This window comes from Spermophilus citellus, assembly GCF_964194105.1.
Source record: "Spermophilus citellus genome assembly, chromosome: 2".
Classification (NCBI taxonomy): Eukaryota; Metazoa; Chordata; class Mammalia; order Rodentia; family Sciuridae; genus Spermophilus; species Spermophilus citellus.
In genome coordinates, this window is record NC_138183.1 from 200,274,281 (window position 1) to 200,296,602 (window position 22,322).

General features: G+C 39.6%; 1 protein-coding gene across 1 annotated transcript; it reads right to left on the reverse strand.

Moving 5' to 3' along the window:
• Window positions 1-6,935: 6,935 nt before the first annotated feature.
• Window positions 6,936-7,859, reverse strand: LOC308636897 (olfactory receptor 2D3-like; the record flags this gene model as incomplete). The annotated part of the gene is made up of 1 exon (XM_081272765.1): window positions 6,936-7,859. One exon carries the CDS (start codon window positions 7,857-7,859, stop codon window positions 6,936-6,938), a length of 924 nt encoding a protein of 307 aa, XP_081128891.1.
• Between the last annotated feature and the right edge of the window lie 14,463 nt (window positions 7,860-22,322).

The window sequence follows — 22,322 nt, forward strand, 5'->3', positions numbered from 1 at the left end:
CCAACCTATCTATTTTGTAAAACTAAGTCATAGGGTGATAAAGTATGATTTATAGGTTCAAAGCTGGGCTTGGAACCCAGGTTCCCAGATCCAGGTCACATTCTCTTATCCACTACCCTATATTACCTCTTTTTCAAAACCTGATAATGTTGAAGTAATAATTGGTGGTAATGCAAAACAAGAGTGAAATCAAGTAGACTTTTATTTTGTTGTACACTAACATAGACACTTGCTGCTTTTCTTGATTCTTATTTTTTATTGTTTTCTTGAGTTTAATTCCACTATCAAACATTCTCAGTATTTCTTACTTTAAAGAGAAAAAAAAAACAGCACAAGTTACCACCAGCAAGAGTTGGAAGTGAGTCCAATGCACACTGCTGGATGAATGGGTAAACCAAACTTGGTATGCTCATACAATGGAATATTATTTTGCTCTAAAAAGAAGGAAATCCTATCATATGCTGCGTCATGGATGGATCCTGAGACTGTTACGCTAAGTGAAATGAACCAGTCACAAGAAGACAAAAGTTATGAGTCTTCTTATATGGAACTCATAGAAACAGAAAATGCAGTGATGGTTTCCAGTGGCTTATGGAGCAAGAAAAATATAGGGTTTTGCTCAGTAGATACAGAGTTTGTTTTACAAGATGAAAAATATAGGTGAAATACTGCTGAACTGTATACTTAAAATGGTAAAGATGATAAGTATTACTGTTTTACCACAATTTTTTAAAAAATTAATTTTGCTTAAAAATAGTAAATCTTTACAACTTTCATTTATCCTATTATTCCTTGTATCCATTATCTAATTTTTGTTTACCTATTTTATTACTGAATTTATCTTGCATCTATTTAGCAGTTACTGCTTCTGTTTTGTATCATACCACTGACTCCTCAAATCCTTTCATCCTCATTACTATTTCCATGAGTGTTTTATAACAATTTTATTGAAGCAAAGATCTTTTATCATTTCATATCCTCCTCAATCTCTATGGCATGTGATATAACTTAACTATAAATATATCTTTAAATCACTTGGCAATTGTCAGAGACTGTATCTTGTGGCTTTTGTTCTTTTATTATGCTATAGCATAAGAATGTTCTCTAAAACCCATCTCCAAGATGATACTTTTATGTTTTCGTAATTACCGATATCCCATGTGGACAAACAAATCACAAAAGAAAGCAAATGATAGCATTAGAAAATGATGAGTCCTTATCTCAGCGGTTATTTTAAACAGCTTATTGGAGGGAAAATTGACATATAAACAAGGTGTATATTTAAGATATACAACTTGATGTTTTGATACATATACATTGGGAAATGATCATCACAATTAAGGTAATTAATGTAGCTACCACCTCCACATCTTAACATTTTTCTTCTCCCGTCTTTGGTGAGAAAACCTTATTTCAGACCTACCCTTTTCCCAGACTTCAGGTATAAAATCCATTAACTGTAGTCAATGTAATGTATACTAGATCTCCAGCACTTACTTATCTTAGATAACTGGAATATTAGACCCTTTGATCAGCATCACTCCATTTCTCCTTTTCCTCGGCTTCTTTGAATTATTTTCTAATACTTTAAATTTTCTATCTTCTACCAATATCCACAGCATAAATACTCATGTCTTTCCTTGCCTTCTATACCAGCCTAAGCCACAAATACAGTGTAGTTCTAAACTTCATAGTCTTTCACAGGAATATATTGGTCCCTTTGGCTTTAAACATCATTACATGCCTACCATCAACTTTAATAGAATCACTTTCTAGAGCTTTTAATCACTCTATAAGGCAATGTTGATTTTTATTTACATAATGGCCAGAAAAGGATTTGTGCAATACCTCATTTTGTACAGTTGTTACATTATCTTCTATTAGTTTACGTGTGTCTGATCTGGGTTGCAGCTTCAAGACCATTAACATGTGATTTATTTCTATCATCTATATTTCAATAGTACATCACACATAATAGGGTTGAATATAGTTACGTGAATGAATGAATAGGCTCTTGCCAACACTTTCACGCTAACACATTCACTCTTATGAGAGGAGTGTGAGAGAGAAGAGAGGGCACAAAACACTGAAATACTGAGCACTGACTTCAGGATGCTAAGGTCTTGAATTAGCAACCAACAGAATCATCACCAGATTAAAAAGCTCAGGAGCTCACTACCAGCCATGTCTCAATGGCTGAGGATGAGTTCAGTTCTCTTAAGGACAGGGAAGAGGGCTGGATGTGCAGCCTACTGTGGCCGTCCAGGGAAGTCTGAGCTCAACAAGTCCCTTGCCTATGTCCTCAAGACTGGAAGCTCAGATTTTAGCCTGGTCCTATCAGTTCCCAATGCCCAAACACATTAATTAAAGGGAATGAGAGAGTACTCTGAGACAGCCAGAGGCAGAGGAGAATCTCTAGATTAGCCTTTAGTGCCAAAGGAGAGGCAGTGGGTGTCCACAGCCCTTGAAGTTACTCTGGTACCCTTGGCCAAGACCTTAACTATCTTCAGAGGAACTGCAGAACAGGATTCATGAAGAGAATCTATTGTCTCTAGAAGCCAGCTAAGAAAGAGACAAAAAAAAGCCCCCTTCTCCATGAAGAAAATCAAGGTTCAGACTGATTAAAAGTATGAACCCTCTCAGCATCTTACCTACTCTCACCTGGAGCACTGGCAGGTGTAAGCCCAGGAAGTGAGTGCAGTGATGCAGAGGATTAGCAAGTGATGAAATGTGCAGATCTGAAGCCTGCTAATTCTTCTTTTAATAGGCAACCTCCACTGCATCTTCTCAAATATGCTGAGATTGAGACATCATCTTACCCTGTCCCTAGGCAAGGAGTACTATTTCAATATAGGACACAATCCCAAATCATAAGGAACAAACCTGGAGGATCTTCCTGAAGGAAGTCTTCAAACCTGAGGTCCTGAGAGCTGTTATACTCAGGGAATTCCCTGGAGCAACCAGTGCAGTGAACTTTCTTAACCTTTCTACAATAAGAGATCCCCAGGGCATTTAAAAATAATCTGAAACTAAAATACCTGATTCTCATCTGATGTTGAATACTATACTGATGTTCCTCTAACCACCCTTTGGCCCTCTGGGATTTCCAGGTCTTTGTCTAAATTTTTAAAATACTGCTTCCCAAAATGATGACACTGTAAAATGTGGCTGATAGAAGTGCAGTCTTCCCTCAGTAGATGTAGGGCATTTATTCCAGGACCTCTGCAGATACCAAAATCCTTGGATGTTCAGGTCCCTCATATAAAATAGAGTAGTATCTACATATAAGCTATGAACATCCTCCTATCTATTTAAAATAATCTCCAGATTACTTATAATGCCCAAGACATTCTTGACATGAGTAGATGATTGTTTACAGAAAGTCTGGATATAAAGGACCAATGATATATTCTTCATCATCTGGATGATATCCTCCAAACTAAGAGGATTCAAAACTTATGTCTGTATTTGAACTCCAAAATGTCCTAATTATACTATTAGAGGAAAAACACACCAGAGGTACATGGTATAGTCCCAAATATCTGACTATTTAAATGAAGGTTATTTTCTGTGGTTATTGAAATACAGAAGAATAATGTGAAAGCGGAGTCAGCACAAAACACAAGCCATATAAACAAATTCAAAGATCATTCGTGATTTTCTCATATAGATCCTCACCTTAGCTTCTTCCCCATCATCAGTAGATTTCATAGGCCAGACTTGCAAGGATATTTCAATCCTCTCTCTTTTCTCCTTGGACATCCTCTCTATTCACCTGTCTTGTTATCTCCTCTGGCTCGTTGTTGCCACAACCTTGGCTCAGACCCTCATCTCTTACCTGTGCTAAACCTCTAGCTCACTGATGGATTTTCTTGCTTCCAAGATTATCCTTTTACCATTCATTCTCCACACAACCCTCAAAGCAATTTTTTCAAAACACACCAGGGACGGCTTTCTATGGATCCCAAAGTAAAATCAGTCACCTTGTCAGAAATTCCATTGCTGTTGAAGGGTTGGATTGTGTCATCCAGAAAAATATGTTCACATGGAAGCTCTGAATGTGACCTCCTTCAAATAAGTTCTTTGCAGTTGTAATGAGTATAATCTGAGAATAACATTATCCTGGGTAAGGGTGAGTCACAAATCCAATAAAAAGTATCTTTATAAAATTAGAGACGGAGAGACATGGAAGGAAGGCCATGTGAAGACAGTGACAGATATTGGAGTTAATGCTGTCACAGCCAAAGATCCCTACAACCCACCAGAAGCCACCAGTGCTACATCCTATGGAAGAAACTTGGCTGCCTCTGCTTATTACTCGCCACCTTCCCAACTTTCCTGGGAGAACAGTGACTCCAGAATCTGGGGCTGAGTCACTATTTCTTAAAAACAGACAAACATCTTGAGTTTTTCTTGCTCTATTATTTATTTTTACCAATATTTGGATTCTTCTGGTTCCTTTGGATAGAGGGAGGGGAAGAATACTGAGTTCAGAAATGTACAAAATTGTTTCTAGCAATAAAGAAGTTACTAGATAGGTGGGTTTGAATACTAGAGAAATATCTCAGATAAACAGTGAAATTGAATTATTCCAAAAGATTTTTCAAGTGTTTTCTTTCTTACATTGTAATGACACAGTACCTGATTCTGATTAATTTTTTTCTCATGCCATATTTGATATGTCAACTATATATTGTTATAAGTCATCTATTGACCTAAAATGCTGCTTTAGCCAGATGCAGTGGCACACAACTGTAATCCCAGCGGCTTGGGAGGCTGAAGCAGGAGGATAGTAAGTTCAAAGCCACCCACAGCAATGGCGAGGTGCTAAGCAACTCAGTGAGATCCTTGTCTCTAAATAAAATACAAAACAGGGTTGGGTATGTGGCCCAGTGGTTGAGTGCCCATGAATTCAGTCCCTGGTACCCACCGCCCCTCTCCGTCCACCAAAAAAAAATGCTGCTTTAATACTTTAGAAAAGGGAGAAGGAGAGGAATGTGAACTGAAACTGAATTCCTTGCATGTGTGATTTTCTCAGGACAAACTCAACTACTATATAGAACTATTATGCTCTAATAAAAAATAAAGAAATATAAATATTATAATATATATAAATTCATAATTTAATTATATAGGCTTTGGGCTAATAGATCTATGTTTTTTAAAGTTCTTTAGTTGAATTTTCTTGCTTTCCCCAATATTTAGAAATGGTTCAGTGTCTGATGAAAGCAGCATGCTGAATTCACCAACTGTGAATTTCTTTGTATAGGATCATGTTTGTTCATGTTATCTAAAAATACTACACATCATGCTTGTGTAGTGAATCCATCCTTGCACATTTGATCTCCAGTTCCACACACAATACACTCAACACAGAGAATGAAGAGCATTGGATATGAAGGGCAAGCCAAGGGTATTGAAGCAGAGCAGCCAGATGTCAGTGTGGTGAACTTTGATTTCATCAGGACTTTCTCGTTTTCTCTACCCTATGTCATCCTTTACTCTAATTGCTGTTTGTACACTTGTTAATAAAACTTCACAAAGTGAGATGTGAACTCCAAGTGTAAACTACTTCCTGAAAAATAATAAAGTGTTTCTAGACTCTTCCCACTTCATGAAAGGAGGGTTGGGCAAGATGAGCAGCACTCTTCTCCTCATGCCAAGGTTCCCCACAAAGGGACTCTTCCCCACAAAGGGAATCCTTCTCCATGGTAGAAAGATAGAACAAGCCAGTGGCATATGTGTAAATCTGGGAAAGGAAGTATAACTAAGGGATGCTTGTGCCATAAGACTTTCACCAAGAGAAACAGAGAACCATGGGGGAAAATGGCTAGCACTGACATGATCTACTGCTGTGTTTTCATGACCCACAGGCCCTGCAATAAGGATGGGAATTGGTAGAATTCCTGCATACCAATGATATATTGGGTTTATTCCACTTCACACCTATAGTGACACATTCAGTTGAGTGTGGTGAATAAGACAACTGGATTTTCTTCTAAAGTGGGGACAGCGAGTAGCTGCAGGTATGTTATCAGTGGTGCTTCTGCCCTATTGTTATAACAATATTTAGAAAAAGCTAAAGGGACTAATTCATCCCACAAAACAAACTCCAATATTTCCCCTTAGATGCCAGCCATTCAGTTCCACTTCCCACAGAGATCTTAATGGATAGTGGCAAAATCTACAGAGGAGAGGTGAGCATGTCAGAGGGAAGAGAAGTTATGGAGTACTGTGATATCATAGGGTTTTTCACATGACAGTTCTGGTATAGAAAGTTTGTTCTCAATTCTTGTTTCCTCAAGCCAGCAATTATCCTAAGAGAGAGACAGTGTATGAGATATTAAAGTCTGCTGTTGGACCTTGTTATCTACATTAACAGTTCTCTCCAATTGTGGTTAGATTGTCTATAACAGTAGATTGGACCTCTACAGATATTTTTTAAATGCTGCTACTATCAGAGTTTCATGGAACAAAAATCACTGACATTTTTCTTACAGGAAATTGTGGAATCTAGTCTTTTAATATTTGTCAGGATTTTAAGATGCATGAGTGGCTATGGATAGTACTGGCATGAGTTTAGCAAGTAGTTGTAGAGCTTAGAGCCAAAGGAAATATCCCTGTATGAAAATGGATTGGTGCACCAATAAGACCACATGAATAAAAACATTGTTCACTATTTAAAATATTTTAATATATTTATCAATAAGCTGTCACCATGCAAATGAGCAGTGGTCATAGAGAATAAAGCTTTAGCATGACTGCAGTAGACGAACCGGGAAATATTCATAGATGGGTAAAAGGACATGTACGCATTGGGTGATGTCTCAGATGAGAGATCATTCAGAATAAAAGCTGTTGAAAATTTAGAACTTTCTAATGTCTTCATACCCCTGATTATATACCAGTAGAAAGATCACTACCTCTAATAGGCTTTATCTTCTAATTACTCTCCTGAAAGCCTCCTTCACATCCTTGTTCCTTAGGCTATAAATGAATGGGTTCATCATGGAAGTTATGACTGAGTAGAACACTGAGATCACCTTATCCCCTTCATTCATTTTCTTTGAATTTGGCTGCATGTAAGTAAATATTGTTGACCCATAGAAGAAGATAACCACAATAAAATGGGAACCACAGGTAGAGAAGACCTTAATCCTCCCTTCCCCTGACTGTATTTGAATCACAGTTGAGATAATATTCCTGTAGGAGAAAAGAATGAGAGAGGTAGGACCTAGGAGGATTATTACACCCATTGCAAAGAGAGCCATCTCCGCTTTGTAGGTGTCTTCAGAAGCCAGTTTCAAAAGAGCAGGGGGCTCACAAAAGTAATGATTAATTATATTTGGCCCCTGGTATGGGAGACATAAAGTGAAAGTGGTATCTACTAAAGACACAAACACTCCACTAACCCAAGACCCTATGACTAGCAAAACACAAACCCTGTGGGTCATGATGGCGGAGTAGTGCAGAGGTTTGCAGACTGCCACATAACGGTCATAGGACATCACTGCTAGAAGTGAACTTTCAGTGCACCCCATTACTAGAAAGAAAAACATCTGAGTTGAGCACCCAATAAATGAAATGGTCTTTCTTATAACCAGAAAATGGGATAGCATCTTAGGAACAATAGTTGTAGAGAAACAGAAATCAGTAAATGACAGATTTTTGAGGAAGAAGTACATTGGTGTATGAAGCCGAGTGTCAATGTGAACTAGGAGTATGATAAGTAGATTCCCAAACACAGTTAGCAGGTAGATGATAAGAAATACCACAAACAGCAGGATCTGGGTCTGATGATCTGAAGAAAGGCCCAGCAAGATGAATTCAGTCAGATAAGTTTTGTTTTCTCTGCCCATGGATATTTATGTCTGTCTACAGATTTGAACCATCAAACGTTGACTATAATGGGACATCCAATCCAGTAAGTGAGCCTCTCATTGGAAGAACACATGTACTTGATTTTTTAAATTCTTGTAAACATGTAAGACACTGGATTTTCTGATTTCCCATCCCTGGAGCCCTTTGGTTGGTAGGTACAGTTACACCAGCATTATGCCTTCTTGGTGATCCTTGCTGGGAGAGTAAATAAATCATAACTGCTGTTTGACAATTGTGCAAATAATACTAGAAAATATCTTCTTGGAAAATTCATGTTATTCATCTGAGGCAAAGAAAAAGAATGTATTATATGGATTTGAGACAATGAAAGGAATTGTCCCTCTAGTAGAAAGCCCCAGTTATAGTTTACTTTCTAGTTTACTGATTACAGAACAGAACTTACATTTAATTTCATCACATAGCAGATTTAAATAATCAACTTTTACAATTTTTCCAGTGGATTTTTTATCATCTATACAAGCACACCTTCCCCCACTAAAAGGCAATTAATACACAGTTTCCATTGTGATATGATCCACAGTCTTTGTCCTTTCCTAAATTCTTCATTGGATCAGAGAAATAATCTTTGATTGTGATGGTGGTGCTCAAGGGTAAGGCAGGTAGGATCCTCTGTAGTGGAGCTAAAACCATAAAGAGGGGACTAGCCATAGCAACACCACACATTGTGGGGACCTTCATGAAGAACACATGCAGCCACAACAACTGTCCACATACTTGTAATGTCTTACAGTGTGTGACATCGTTCATGCTGCAGTTTCATTCAGAATGTCCAGTCAGGTGGTTGGGTGCATTGGTAGGAAATAAGGCACTGGACTGATGCTCTGAAGCCAGTCAGACTATTCAAAGTCTCTCTATTTTTCTGTATACGTGCAACAAAGAACATATGACAGGATCCAAGTTAATGGATAAGTGAATCATAGAAAGAATGAGAGAAGGTAGCAGATGACTGGGACTCAGAGGTATAGTGAGATCCCTGAGAAGGATTGAAATACTCGTCTTAGAACTACCCTTTAGGATAGAGATGTTTGGAGCAGAAAGTCAGCCCTCTGGGCAGGACCATCTTAAGATAGAGGGTAGTCCAAGACTTCAAACATGTAAGGTTTTTCCCCTCTCACACAAGACCCTATGTCTAGCTGGCAGTATAGAAGGAATATGAACAGACCATTGTGACTGGACCACTGGCTCATGAGCTGCCAAGTGTGACTTGATTTCAAGTCCACAGGATGACAAGTTTCTATTAAAGAATTTTCATCTAGATTGAGTCTGAATTTAGTCTAGCTTAATTTACCAGAGAGTCCTTTGGCTTTGAGGGAATGAATGGACTCCTACTCCACATATAGGCAATGTCACACATGAATTTCTTAGTATTACCAAGCACTATTCATTCCATCTAAAGCATTGTAGGAAATTTAAAAAGCGGAGCTGATGTGGTCCAGCTAGTTGATCTCCTTAGAACAGAGAGGTCATGCAATAAGGAAAATCACAGGGTAATATCATCTGGGGTACTTACCTAGGTGAGAGCGCATCACTGGCAGTTTTAAGTGAAAAGAGGAAGAGACCCTAAATTTGCAAGTCTTTTCTATTTCTCATTCTAACCCCAGAGAGAGAGAGAGAGAGAGAGAGAGTATTGAGGCCTTGGAAGTACACTCACAGCTACGTTAGTGCTCATCAAATTCTGGCTCCTTCCTACTTCCCAGACAATGGGTGACCAATGTCAAGAATCTCTGTCTTACATCTGAGGTAGAGCCTTGTGAGTTTAGTGAGTCACCCAAGAAGAGATTACAAGAAAAGTGAAAGAAGCCAGGCCCAGTGGCTCACACCTGTAATCCCGGTGGCTCACACCTGCAATCCCAGTGGCTCGAGAGGCTGAGGCAGGAGGATCGTGAGTTCAAAGCCAGCCTCGCCAATGGCAAGGCACTATGCAACTCAATGAGACCCTGTCTCTAAATAAAATACAAAATAGGGCAGGGGATGTGGCTCAGTGGCCAAGTGCCCCTGAGTTCAATCCCTAGTACTAAAAAATAAAAAATAAATAAGAAAAGAAAAGTGAAAGAGGAAGAGGAAGAGAACACTAACGTTGAAAGGACTGAATCAAGACCAGACAGTAGGGAGAGTCTGGAAAGGCATAGATAGTTTGAGGAAAATTATACTTTTGGTTTCTCAAAACTCTTAGTACTTAAACTCAAACCCTCATGTAGAGTCCAGTAGCAAGATTTCTAGGGTTGAGGATGCTAGAGAAAATTGGAAAAAGAAAAATCTCCTCTCCCAAATAGATGAGCTATAAAAATAAAGATTTAGCCTTTTCTCAGGATACACCCAAGATTCTGTTTTTTGAGAATCTTATTTCTTTCAAAATCTTCCTTTCTGGTCACTTCACCATCTTCCTCCTTCCTTGGAGCCTGGGATGAGTTTGTTTTAGGGTAGAGGAACGATGAATGAGAGGAGTTCACATTAATATACTAGAGATCCAGAGGTCTAAGCTGTAGATGTACAGATAACAGTCTCAGGGACATTCAACCTTCTCTCCTGACAAAATGGATTTTGCACTAGTTTCTATTCCAAACTCTTGCTGTACTCTTGCTGGAAGAAAACACTTATTTTTCAAGCACCAACACTGAGCTGAATCTTTTTCTAAGAGAAACTGTTAAAAGATTGAGGGCCTGAGAGTTGATGTAAACAAGATATTCCCTTGGGTTCTCTTGGGAATAACTCACTTTATTACCTCTTCACACAATGAGATACCTTGGGACATTTCGTTTAGTTTATTTCTGCTCATAAATTGAATTCTGCAAATCTCCTTTAATTTCTAACCCTTCCATAAACATTAAAAAAATTGTATGCTCTGAGCATCAGAGGGACACAAGAAGTCACTTACACTTGCACCTTCTTTCTCTGATTAGCAGCAGAATCAAGAGTATGAAGGGCATGAGTGTGGCATCTTGGCATCCTCAAACTTAAATTGTCAGAGAAATGAAAATATGCACCCTTTTCCAGTAGTTATCTAGTAAATAAGCTTAAGTTATTGTTTATTTGAGGACTCCATGGCCATTATTAAATAGCTTTAGCTGGTATTTAAAAACACATCTGAAGAGCTGGAGTTGTAGCTCAGTGGTAGAGCCTTGTATGTGTGAGGCACTGGTTCGATTCTCAGCACCACATACAAATAAGCAAATAAAATACAGGGCCATCAACAACTAAAAAATAAAAAATAAAAAAACACATCTGAGAAAATTTCTGTATGAGGGAATGCCTTCAATTTTTCTCCATTTAGAATGATGTAGGCCTGAGGCTAAGCATAGATAGCCTTTACAATGTTGAAATATGTTCCTGTTGTCCCTAAATTTTCTAGTGTTTTGAACATAAAGGGGTGCTATATTTTGTCAAATGCTTTTTCTGCATCTATTGAGATAATTATATAATTCTTATCTTTAAGTTTATTAATGTGAGGAATTACATTTATTGATTTCTGTATGTTGAACTAACCTTGCATATCTGGGATGAATCCCACTTGATCATGGTGCATAATCTTTTTGATATGTTTTTGTATTCGATTTCCCAGAATTTTATTGAGAATTTTTGTATCTATGTTCATTAGAGATATTAGTCTGAAGTTTTCTTTCTTTGATATGTATCTGCTTGGTTTGGGGATAAGGGTGATATTGGCCTTATAGAATGAGTTTGGAATTATTGCCTCTTTTTCTATTTCCTGAAATAAATTGAAGAGTAGTGGTATTAGTTCTTCCTTAAAAGTCATGTAGAATTAGGCTGTGTATCCATCCAGTCCTGGGCTTTTCTTGGTTGGTAAGCTTCTGATGGCATCTTCTATTTCCTTACTTGATATTGGTCTGCTTAAATTGTGTATATCTTCCTGACTCAATCTGGGCAATCTGATGACTTAAGAAATTTATCAATGCCTTCAATGACTTCTATTTTAATGGAGTATGAGATTTCAAAATAAATTCTAATTATCCTCTCTATTTCTATAGTGTCTGTTGTGATATTATCTTTTTCATCACAAATGCTGGTAATTTGAGTTCTCTCTCTCCTGCTCTTTGTTAGTGTGGCTAAGGGTCTGTCATTGATTTCAGCTCTAATTTTAGTTATTTCTTGCCTTCTACTGCTTTTGCTTCTGATCTGTTCTTCACCACTTCTATTCAACATAATCTTGAAATGCTGGCCAGAAATTAGACAGACTAAAGAAATTAAAAGGATATGTATAGGAAAAGAAGAACTTAAATTAGCACTATTTGCTGATGATATGATTCACACCTAGAAGACCCAGAAAACTCCACCAGAAAACTTCTGGAACTAGTAATTGAATTCAGCAAAGTAGCAGGATATAAAATCAACACCCATAAATCAAAGGCACTTCTATATATCAGTGACAAAGCCTCTAAGAATGAAATGAGGAAAACTACCCCATTCACAATAACCTCAAAAAAAAGATATTTGGGGATCAATTTAATGAAGAGGTGAAAGATCTACACAATGAAAACTACAGAACCCTAAAGACAGAAATCAAAGAAGACCTTAGAAGATGGAAAGATCTACCTTGTTCTTAGATAGGCAGAATTAGTATTGTCTAAATGACCATACTACCAGAAGCACTATACAGATTTAATGCAATTCCAATCAAAATCCCAATGGCATTCCTCATAGAAATACAAAAAGCAATCACGAAATTCATCTGCAAAAATAAGAGACCCAGAATAGCCAAAGCAATCCTTAGCAGGAAGAGTGAAGCAGATGGTATCACTATACCAGACAACTATACTACAGAGCAATAGTAACAAAAACAGCATGGAATTGGCACCAAAACAGACTGGTAGACCAATGGTACAGAATAAAGGACACAGATACTAACCCACAAAATTACAATTGTCTTATATTAGACAAAGGTGCCAAAAACATGCACTGGAAAAAAGATAGAATATTCAACAAATGGTGCTGGGAAAACTGGAAATCCATATGCAACAAGATGAAATTAAACCCCTACCTCTCACCATTCACAAAACTTAACTCAAAATGGATCAAGGACCTAGGAATTAAACCAGAGACTCTGCATCTAATAGAAGAAAAAGTAGGCCCTAATATTCATCATGTGGGATTAGGCCCCAACTTCCTCAATAAGACTCCTATAGCACAAGAATTAAAACCAAGAATCAATAAATGGGATGGAATCAAACTAAAAACTTTCTTCTCAGCAGAAGAAATAATCTGTGTGGTAAACAGAGAACCTACATCCTGTGAGCAAATTTTTACCCTTCACACATCAGATAGAGCACTAATCTCTAGGGTTTATAAAGAACTCAAAATGCTAAGCACCAAAAAAACAAATAACCCAATCAACAAATGGGCTAATGACCAGAACAGACATTTCTCAGAAGAGGATATACAATCAATCAACAAATATATGAAAAAAATGCTCACCATCTCTAGCAATCAGAGAAATGCAAATCAAAAATACTCTAAGAGGATTCCACCTCTTGGGTCCCCTTCTTCCTCCGGGAGAAGTCTTTTCTGCTGTCCTTTAATAAACTTCTATTTTCTACTCTGAAAAAAAAAATACTCTAAGATATCATCTCACTCCCGTCAGAATGGCAGCTATTATGAAGACAAACAACAATAAGTGTTGGCGAGAATGTGGGGGAAAAGGTACACTTTTACATTGCGGATGGGACTTCAATTGGTACAGCCAATATGGAAAGCAGTATGGAGATTCCTTGGAAATCTGGGAGTGGAACAACCATTTGACCCAGCTATTCCTCTCCTCAGACTATACCCAAAGGACTATACCCAAAGGACAGCATACTACAGGGACATAGCCACATCAATGTTTATAGCAGCATAATTCAAAATAGCTAAATTGTGGAGCCAACCTAGATACCCTTCAGTAATGAATGGATTAAAAAATGTTGCATATATACACAATGGAATATTACTCAGCATTAAAAGAGAATAAAACTGTGGCATTTGCAGGTAAATGGATGGCGTTGGAGAAGATAATGCTAAGTGAAGTTAGCCAATCCCCCAAAAAACAAATGCCAAATGCCTTCTCTGATATTAGGAAGCTGACTCATAGTGAGGTAGGGAGGGGGAGCATGGGAAGAATAGATTAATTCTAGATAGGGAAGAGGAATGGGAGGGAAAAGGAGGTGGCTGGGGATTAGCAAGGATGGTAGAATGTGATGGACATCATTATGCAAAGTACATGTATGAAGACACGAATTGGGTGTGAACATACTTGATATACAAACAGAGATAGATATGTGGTATATATGTGTAATAAGAATTGTAATGCAGAAAAAAGGTACATGTATAAAGAGATGAAATGGCATGAACATACTTTATATACAAAGATGAAAATTTGTGTTCTATATATATAAGAATTGTAATGCATTCCACTGTTGTGTATATAAAAAATAAAATCAATAAAAAAAGAAAAAAATTCTGTAAGATTCAAGTATTTGAATTAATTGACAGATGTAGGAACAGATTCATATTTTTCTAGGTTATACTATATTGATTTTTGTTTGTTTGTTTTGTTGTTACCAGGGATTGAACCTAGGGGCACTTAACAACTAAGCCACATCCCCAGCACTTTTTTATTTTCTATTTTGAGATAGGGTCTCACTGAGTTGCTTATGGCCTCACTAAGTTGCTGAGGCTGGCTTTGAACTTAAGATTCTTCTGCCTCAATCTCCCAAACTGCTGGGATTATAGGTATGCACTTTTCCAGCAAGATTTATTTCTATTTATGCAAAAATTTTTATAATCCTTTATCATATTTATTAATAAACTTTGCCTATATACCTTTATTAAGACTACCAGTGAAATAGTTATTTATAACAATAATTATTGATACATTTTATCCACAAGAGTATTTTAATTCTAATTACTTAACTCTTTAGTCATTATTGCATATATAGGATTTGATAACTTGTCTACAAAATTGAAGGGGTAAGAAAGAAAAAACACTGAAAGAAGATAGTGACTAGTCTAAGGTCAACAGACTGAAATCATCTGGAGCTGTAGTCTGGGTCTACTCCTAAAACAGTAACTCTTACCTCATCCTGTTCCACTTCCCAATTATCCAGGCTCTGGATAATTTTCTACAGGGGAAGTTAATGTTGTGATGCTGCAAGAAAATAGGTCATGAAAGGATTGCTTTGTCAAAACTCAAGAATAGAGGGACCGGAAGATGGCGGCCAAGGGAGTGCAGCACACCAGTACGCTGCGCCACTGTGTGGGAGAAACACGAGGTGAAATGGCTGAAGGCTACCTTGGTGGGAATCCCCAGTGAAATTGAAGTGCTCCAGAATCTAGAGGTCAAAATTCCAGCGCGCGGGATTCGGCTGCAGGGGCTTGGTAGCGGGCGATTACTCCGCACGGAGCGAAGCAGTACTTGGTCGGCGGACCGCCCCGTGGATGGAGTCTGGGACGCGCCCGAGTTAATTAGCCGCGAGTTACCAGAGAGGGATTACAGCGAAGCAGATTCTGCAGGCTCCTGCCAGTGGCACACTAGCCGCGCTGAGTACTGAATTCCAGCTTTGAAATACAGGAGAGAATCGGTCCAGTTCGTTTCCCGACACCGGTCGGAACACGCAGGAGAACTGCAGCCGCCATCATGGAGAGCTGACGCAATCATCCCTGTTTTCTACTGATCTCAGCTCATTCAACTACAGAACAGGTGATTCCAGGCTGGTATTTGCCTGCATCGCGCAGACAGATCGCTCAGGCTCGGGATTGGAAACTCTGAGGAGAATACTCTTCAGGCCTCACCCCTGGCAAGGCGGGCGCCGGGCTTTGAGCGGCCAGATTCTAGTTCCCCGGGTTGCTTTGGCCCAGGGCGGGAGATCCTTCTTGGCCCGGGGCTACGGAACCCGCGGCGACTGTGTCTTTGACCCTGCCCCTGTCTGAGCGTACACTGAGCTGGGAGAGGTTGGAGCTGCCAGGCCCGGGCGGGGGCCGCCTGGGCCTGAGGCTGGGGTACCTCTGTGGACCCTGCTCCGAGCAGAGTGTGGCAGGGATCGGAGAGGCTGGGTTCTGGCCCTCGTGGCTGCTTGAGCCCAGGACCGCGGAGCCTGCGGGGACCGTGAGCTGAGGCCAGCCACAAGTGAAACTTGCGACAAGGGGCAGCGGGACTCTGTCTCCTGGAACAGTTTTGACCCGGAGCTGGAGAGCCCGCGGGAAATGCGTCTTAGACTCTGCTCCAAGGGGAGCGTACACCGAGCAGGGAGAGTTTGGTGCGGCCAGGCTTGGGCACCTAGCAGGGAGAGTCTGGTGCGGCCAGGCTTGGGCTCCCGGGGCGGCTCTGGCCTGGGATTGGGGAACCCGCGGCGGTTGCCCTGAGGAGCCTGCTCCTAGCAGAAAGTGGCGGGGATCGGAGAGACCGGCTCCTGGCTCCCGAAGCGGCTCTGGCTCAGGGTTGGGGATCCTACAGGGACTGCTTCTTTGTCCGGGTCCTGCTGGGTACTGCGGGGGCCTGGAGGGCAGAGTGGAGCTGCCTCCTGTGCCCAGAGCAGGCTAAGGGTCCCGCCGGTGTGGTATCGCGACACCCCAACTGCAGCTGGGGCCGAGGAGAGTAGCCGCCCATGCCTGGAACAGGACCAGCGACCCGACGGCAGGGTAGCCAAGTCAACCCACTTGGAGTAGAGGCCGTGAAGAGCTGCCGTCTGACCCTGCAAGGTAGGCAGTCCTGCGTCCCACTGGCAGGACAGGCTCGGCAGCCGGCCAGTGTAGTGGACGAGTAGCATCGAGGCAGTCACGTCACACTGGTTGGAGTGGGGGTTGAACAGAGCCGCCGCCAGCATCCGGAAGGAGCCCAGAGACCCGTTGGAGAGGCATTTAGGTACCCCCACTGGGAGTGGGGGTTGAGCAGAACTGCCGCCCAGGCCCGCAGGGTGGGCAGATCTGAGACCCACCGGCGGAACAGGCTTGGAGGCCGACCAGCGTGGTAGACACGTCACATCAATTGGAGTAGGGGTGGAGAAGAGCTGCTGCCCACGTCTGGATCAGGACCAACGATCCGAGGACGTGGTAGGAACGTCACCGCAATTGGAGTGGGGGCAGACTAGAGCAGCCACCCGTGCCCGCAGGGCGGGCAGACCTACGACCAACCAGCGTAGTATATAGATCACCCTGATTAGAGGAGGATCACAGCCACTACCCGCCCTACAAGAGAGATATCCCAAATATACAAGAGCAACAAAAATAAACAGGGGGAAAAATTTCAAAAACACAACAGTTTCACGAAGCAGAAAGAAACGCAAGCAACATGAAAAGACAAGGAAAGAAAGGACCACAAGCAATGCAGTTCAACTCAACCCTAGAAGAGGTAATAGCTGCAACAGATGGAATGTCAGATAAAGAGTTCAGGATATACATGCTTCAGATGATCTGGACTCTCAAGGAAGACATGAGACAGCAAAATCAGACAATGAAAGATCACATTGACAAGGAACTACAGAAACAAATCCAGGAAGTAAAAGATCAATTTCACAGGGAGCTAGAAGTAATAAAGAACAAACAAATAGAAATCCTAGAAATGCAGGAAGCAATAAACCAACTTAAAACCTCAATTGACAATACTACCAGCAGAATAGATCACTTAGAAGATAGAACATCAGACAATGAAGACAAAGTATTTCAACTTGAGAAGAACATAGACAGTTCAGCAAGACTGCTAAGAAACCATGAGCAGAACATCCAAGAGATATGGGATAACATTAAAAGGCCAAACTTAAGAGTCATTGGGATACAGGAGGGCACAAAGCTCCAAACCAGAGGAATGAACAATCTATTCAATGAAATAATACGAGAAAACTTCCCAGACTTGAAGAATGAAACAGAATCCCATATCCTAGAAGCCTACAGGACGCCAAAAGTGCAAAATCATAAGAGATCCACACCTAGACACATTATAATGAAGATGCCCAACCTACAGAATAAGGAGAGAATTTTAAAAGCTACAAGAGAAAGAAAGCAGATTACATTTAGGGGCAAACCAATCAGGATAACAGCTGATCTCTCAACACAGACTCTGAAAGCTAGAAGATCCTGGAATAACATATTTCAAACACTGAAAGAAAATGGGCTCCAACCAAGAATCGTGTATCCGGCGAAATTAAGCTTCAGGATGGAAGATGAAATTAAAACCTTTCACGATAAACAAAAGTTAAAAGAATCCGCAGCTAGAAAACCATCTCTTCAAAAAATCCTTGGCAAAACATTACAGGAAGAGGAAACTGAAAATAACATTGAAAACCATCAGTGGGAGATAGGACAGTAAAGGGGGGAAAGTAACCAAAGAGGAAAACTAATCAGGTTTAGTAACATAAATAAACAAATATGACTGGAGGAACAAACCTAATCTCAATAATAACCCTAAATGTTAATGGCTTAAACTCACCAATTAAGAGACACAGGCTAGTCGAATGGATCACAAAACAAGATCCAACAATATGTTGCCTACAGGAGACGCATTTGATAGGAAAAGATATACATAGACTGAAGGTGAAAGGCTGGGAAAAATCATTCCACTCATATGGACTGCGGAAACAAGCAGGAGTGTCCATACTCATATCAAACAAAATAGATTTCAAGCCAAAATTAATCAAAAAGGATAAAGAGGGACACTGCATACTGCTCAAGGGAACCATACACCAACAAGACATAACAATCATAAATATATATGCCCCAAACAATGGTGCACCTATGTTCATCAAGCAAACTCTTCTCAAGTACAAGAGTCTAATAGACCACCATACAATAATCATGGGAGACTTCAACACACCTCTCTCACCACTGGACAGATCTTCCAAACAAAAGTTAAATAAGGAAACTATAGAACTCAACAACACAATTAACAACCTAGACTTAATTGACATATATAGAATATACCACCCAACATCAAGTAGTTACACATTTTTCTCAGCAGCACATGGATCCTTCACAAAAATAGATCATATATTATGTCACAGGGCAACTCTTAGACAATATAAAGGAGTAGAAATAATACCATGCATCCTATCTGATCATAATGGAATGAAACTGAAAATCAACGATAAAAGAAGGAAGGAAAAATCATGCACCACGTGGAGAATGAACAATAGGTTACTGAATGACCAATGGGTCATAGAAGACATCAAGGAGGAAATTAAAAAATTCTTAGAGATAAATGAAAACACTGACACAACATATCGGAATCTATGGGACACATTGAAAGCAGTTTTAAGAGGAAAATTCATTGCTTGGAGTTCATTTCTTAAAAAAAGAAAAAACCAACAAATAAATGATCTCATACTTCATCTCAAAATCCTAGAAAAAGAAGAGCAAAATAACAGCAAAAGAAGTAGAAGGCAAAAAATAATTAAAATCAGAGCTGAAATTAATGAAATTGAAACAAAAGAAACAATTGAAAAAATTGACAAAACCAAAAGTTGGTTCTTTGAAAAAATAAATAAAATTGACAGACCCTTAGCCATGCTAACGAAGAGAAGAAGAGAGAGAACCCAAATTACTAGCATACGGGATGAAAAAGGCAATATCACAACAGACACTTCAGAAATACAGAAGATAATCAGAAATTACTTTGAATCCTTATACTCCAATAAAATAGAAGATAGTGAAGGCATCGATAAATTTCTTAAGTCATATGATCTGCCCAGATTGAGTCAGGAAGATATAGACAACCTAAACAGACCAATAACAATAGAGGAAATAGAAAAAACCATCAAAAGACTACCAACTAAGAAAAGCCCAGGACCGGATGGGTATACAGCAGAATTTTACAAAACCTTTAAAGAGGAACTAACACCAATACTTTTCAAGTTATTTCAGGAAATAGAAAAAGAGGGAGAACTTCCAAATACATTCTACGAGGCCAACATCACCCTGATTCCTAAACCAGACAAAGACACTTCAAAGAAAGAAAACTACAGACCAATATCTCTAATGAACCTAGATGCAAAAATCCTCAATAAAATTCTGGCGAATCGGATTCAAAAACATATCAAAAAAATTATACACCATGATCAAGTAGGATTCATCCCTGGGATGCAAGGCTGGTTCAATATACGGAAATCAATAAATGTTATTCACCACATCAATAGACTTAAAAATAAGAACCATATGATCATCTCGATAGATGCAGAAAAGGCATTCGACAAAGTACAGCATCCCTTTATGTTCAAAACTCTAGAAAAATTAGGGATAACAGGATCATTCCTCAACATTGTTAAAGCAATCTATGATAAGCCACAGGCCAGCATCATCCTGAATGGAGAAAAATTGAAGGCATTCCCTCTAAGATCTGGTACAAGACAGGGATGCCCTCTCTCACCACTTCTGTTCAACATAGTCCTCGAAACACTGGCCAGAGCAATTAGACAGACGAAAGAAATTAAAGGCATAAAAATAGGAAAAGAAGAACTTAAATTATCACTATTTGCAGACGATATGATTCTATACCTAACAGACCCAAAAGGGTCTACAAAGAAACTATTAGAGTTAATAAATGAATTCAGCAAAGTGGCGGGATATAAAATCAACACGCATAAATCAAATGCATTCCTGTATATCAGCGACAAATCCTCTGAAACAGAAATGAGGACAACTACTCCATTCACAATATCCCCCCAAAAAATAAAATACCTGGGAATCAATCTAACAAAAGAGGTGAAAGACCTATACAATGATAACTACAGAACCCTAAAAAGAGACATAGAAGAAGACCTCAGAAGATGGAAAAATATACCCTGCTCATGGATAGGCAGAACTAACATCATCAAAATGGCGATATTACCAAAAGTTCTCTATAAGTTCAATGCTATCCCAATCAAAATCCCAACAGCATTTCTTGTAGAAATAGATAAAACAATCAGGAAATTCATATGGAATAATAAAAGACCCAGAATAGCAAAAACAATGCTAAGCAGGAAGTGTGAATCAGGCGGTATAGCGATACCAGACTTCAAACTATACTACAGAGCAATAGTAACAAAAACAGCATGGTACTGGTACCAAAACAGGCGAGTGGACCAATGGTACAGAATAGAAGACACAGTAACCAATCCGCAAAACTACAACTATCTTATATTTGATAAAGGGGCTAAAAGCATGCAATGGAGGAAGGATAGCATCTTCAACAAATGGTGCTGGGAAAACTGGAAATCCATTTGCATCAAAATGAAACTGAATCCCTTTCTCTCGCCATGCACAAAAGTTAACTCAAAATGGATCAAGGAGCTCGATATTAAATCAGAGACACGGCGTCTGATAGAAGAAAAAGTCGGCTATGATCTACATACTGTGGGGTCAGGCCCCAAATTCCTCAATAGGACACCCATAGCGCAAGAGTTAACAACCAGAATCAACAAATGGGACTTACTCAAACTAAGAAGTTTTCTCTCAACAAAAGAAACAATAAGAGAGATAAACAGGGAGCCTACATCCTGGGAACAAATCTTTACCCCACACACTTCAGATAGAGCCCTAATATCCAGAGTATACAAAGAACTCAAAAAATTAGATAATAAGATAACAAATAACCCAATCAACAAATGGGCCAAGGACCTGAACAGACACTTCTCAGAGGAGGACATACAATCAATCAACAAGTACATGAAAAAATGCTCACCATCTCTAGCAGTCAGAGAAATGCAAATCAAAACCACCCTAAGATACCATCTCACTCCAGTAAGATTGGCAGCCATTAAGAAATCCAACAACAACAAGTGCTGGCGAGGATGCGGGGAAATGGGTACACTTGTTCATTGTTGGTGGGACTGCAAAATGGTGCAGCCAATTTGGAAAGCAGTATGGAGATTTCTTGGAAAGTTGGGAATGGAACCACCATTTGACCCAGCTATTCCCTTCCTCGGTCTATTCCCTAAAGACCTAACAAGAGCATGCTACAGGGACACTGCTATATCGATGTTCATAGCAGCACAATTCACGATAGCAAGATTGTGGAACCAACCTAGAAGCCCTTCAATAGATGAATGGATTAAAAAAATGTGGCATTTATACACAATGGAGTATTACTCTGCAATAAGAAATGACAAAATCATAGAATTTGGAGGGAAATGGATGGCATTAGAGCAGATTATGCTAAGTGAAGCTAGCCAATCCTTAAAAAACAAATGTCAAATGTCTTCTTTGATATAAGGGGAGTAACCAAGGACAGGGTAGAGACGAAGAGCTGGAGAAGAAGAATAACATTAAACAGGGATGATAGGCGGGAGGGAAAGTGAGAGTTAAGGGAAATTGCATGGAACTGGAAGGTGAGCCTCAGGGTTATACACAATTACATATAAGAGGAAAGGAGGAGTAGGAGAAAAATTATATAAGTGGAAGAAACGATTTATAGTAGAGGGGATGGAGAGAGAGTAGGGGAGGGGAGGGGAGGGGAGGGGTGA